The 2500-nt window shown below is 47.9% G+C and overlaps 1 protein-coding gene across 1 annotated transcript in view; it reads right to left on the reverse strand.

Annotated features, from left to right (window-relative positions):
* nbeal1 (neurobeachin-like 1) overlaps positions 1 to 2500 on the reverse strand; it is a 52586-nt gene that overhangs the window by 8605 nt on the left and 41481 nt on the right. The window contains exons 35-40 of the mRNA XM_030781195.1: positions 2463 to 2500; positions 1974 to 2075; positions 1578 to 1673; positions 1320 to 1444; positions 878 to 1018; positions 345 to 475 (exon numbers count right to left, since the gene is read on the reverse strand). The exon at positions 2463 to 2500 is cut by the window's right edge and continues 96 nt beyond it. Coding sequence (XP_030637055.1) covers positions 345 to 475; positions 878 to 1018; positions 1320 to 1444; positions 1578 to 1673; positions 1974 to 2075; positions 2463 to 2500 — 633 coding nt within the window. The remainder of the gene's footprint in view (positions 1 to 344; positions 476 to 877; positions 1019 to 1319; positions 1445 to 1577; positions 1674 to 1973; positions 2076 to 2462) is intronic.

A 2500-nucleotide genomic window follows, 5' to 3' on the forward strand; every position in this document is an offset into this window, starting at 1 on the left:
CAAAAACGAATGAATGAATGAATAAGGGAACACAGCAGAAGGCAAAGACAATAAAAAGAAAGAAAGGGAAGCCTTGATTGTAAATAAGGCCCTTTGAGTCATTTTGAGTGGAAAAACACAGGGAGACAACACACGCTGAGTGACTCAGTGGGTTTAGGGATTAGACCATGAAAGACTAATCAGTGTCTTTTTACTGTATGAACCCCTTCTCTATGTTAATTCACAAGCTTACTATGAGCAGTTATTGTGTGTGTGTGTGTGTGTGTGTGTGTGTGTGTGTGTGTGCGCGCGCCTGTGTGTGTGTTTATGAAATGCATAATCTGTCAGCCTGGTGTTCATCCTACCATTCTGATTTTCCAGGAATTCCGGGAAATAGAAGAATTCCGGGATGAGCTCTTTAACGTCATTGGGGTTGTCCATGAGCGTTTGCCACGTGGCAGGAATGGAGTGAAACTGCCGATCGGCACAGTCAAACCTGGAAACACACACACACACACACACCCAGCTCTGTTAGTCAGCAGACAGAGATCAAAAAGCGGCTCTTCAGCTCTGTAACTCAGATTAGACTGTGTGAACCCAGCGGACAGAAATTAACAGACTCGTTGGCTGGTAGACACGTCAGCTGACAGGTGACACGCCCAGCCTCAGGGCAAGTTAAAATGAAAGAACTGGGCATGAACAGACAGATCTGTAAAGGAGGCTGAGACAGAGAGAGAGAGAGTGAGAAAAAGATAGAGAATGAGTGAAAAAGAGTGTGTGTGTGTGTGTGTGTAAGTGAGAGAGAGAGAAAGAGAAAGAGAGAGAGAGAGAGAGAGAGAGAGAACGTTTGTGAGAGAGAGAGAGAGAGAGAAAGACAAAGAGAACGAGAGAATGGTACCGTCCGCTCTGTAGCTGGATGTGTAGGGAGGTGAAGGGCTCCACTCTGATGAGGTAGTGCATGACTCCTGCAGCGTTGGAGTAGTGCGTGCCGTAATGGAAACGGTCCACGGTCCCGGTTGGATCCTCAAAACTCTCATACCTGTGAACAGGACACACACACACACACACATTATCTTCCAGTCTCATACCTTAACAGTTCATTTATCATTGAGTATGATCAGCAGTTCTCTCACACTGAACAAACAAACGTTTTCACTTCAGGTATTCATTCACTCCTCTGTACTTCAATGCGTAATCACAACCCGACGTAGCTACATGTCCTCTGGCGTTTGATAAAGGTGTGTTACTGAAATACTGACAGCTCTGTGTTATGATGCGATATGACACGTGAGGTGATGGGAGGTGACAGAGGAGCGAGAGAAGAAAGAGGAGGAACGCACTTCTCTCTCACTGCCTTGGCGTTCCGTTCATTCTGAACCCCCACCGGTTTGGACAGGTCTCGGAACACCTTTGGGTCGGACAGGTCCAGCTCCTCCGAGGTGTAGTCGGACAGGATCCACGGAAACTAGAGATCGGTCGGAGAGAAAACACGCAAACACATGACGAGACAGACGGAGACATGAGATAAAGAACACCCTCAATCTTGTTCGAGCTTTTTTTTGTCTCGTCTCGGCGTTTTATTTGGAGCGAAGACGTACCACGGGATACTGGGCCAGGTTGTTGTACGTTCGTCCAGCGATGGTGTTGAGCTGGATTAGGTAGTCAAAGTTCGAGATCTCCCTGTTCACCCATTTCTAAAAGAAAACATTATAACAGGAGGATGAGTGGAGAGGGGGGGGGAGTGTTCAGGTGAAAGAGAAAAAGAGAGAGAGAGAGAGAGAGGGAGAGAGAGAGAGTGAGAGTGAAAGAGAAAGAGAGAGAGAGAGAGAGAGAGCGTGAAAGAGAGAGAGAGAGAGGGAGAGAGAGGGAGAGAGAGAGAGGGAGAGAGAGAGGGAGAGGGAGAGAGATAGAGAGAGAGAGAGATAGAGAGAGAGAGAGAAAGGGAGCATTTCATGTGTTTTAGATCTGTTAGAAAAACTCTGGTGCCCTCTGACCTGGGTGAGTCCAGACGCTTTGAGTAGATCCTGGGGTGAGCGAGTGCCGTGGAGCGAGAGAGAGCGTAACAGCAACAAACGACTGTAGACTTTATTACGAGCCTGTCAATCAAGACCAAGAAAACAAGACACTCAGTCACTGTGGGAGGAGGCGACAGAGAGGAGAAAAAAAAGAAAGAATGAAAGAAAGAAAGAAAGAAAGAGAGACGTGTAAACTGGGGCGGGAGAGAGAGAGAGAGGGGTAGAGAGAGAGAGACAGAGAGGGGTAGAGAGAGAGAGAGAGAGAGAGGGGTAGAGAGAGAGAGAGAGAGAGAGGGGTAGAGAGAGAGAGACAGAGAGGGGTAGAGAGAGAGAGAGACAGAGAGGGGTAGAGAGAGAGAGAGACAGAGTGGGGTAGAGAGAGAGACAGAGGGAGAGAGAGAGAGACAGAGAGGGGTAGAGAGAGAGAGGGATCTGAAAGACAGAAGGAAGACGCGGAGTTGGACTCACCTCCTTTTTGAAGTTGAGGAAGTAGTTGGTCTGGTCGA

The sequence above is a fragment of the Chanos chanos genome, chromosome 8 (genome assembly GCF_902362185.1).
Source record: "Chanos chanos chromosome 8, fChaCha1.1, whole genome shotgun sequence".
NCBI lineage: Eukaryota > Metazoa > Chordata > Actinopteri > Gonorynchiformes > Chanidae > Chanos > Chanos chanos.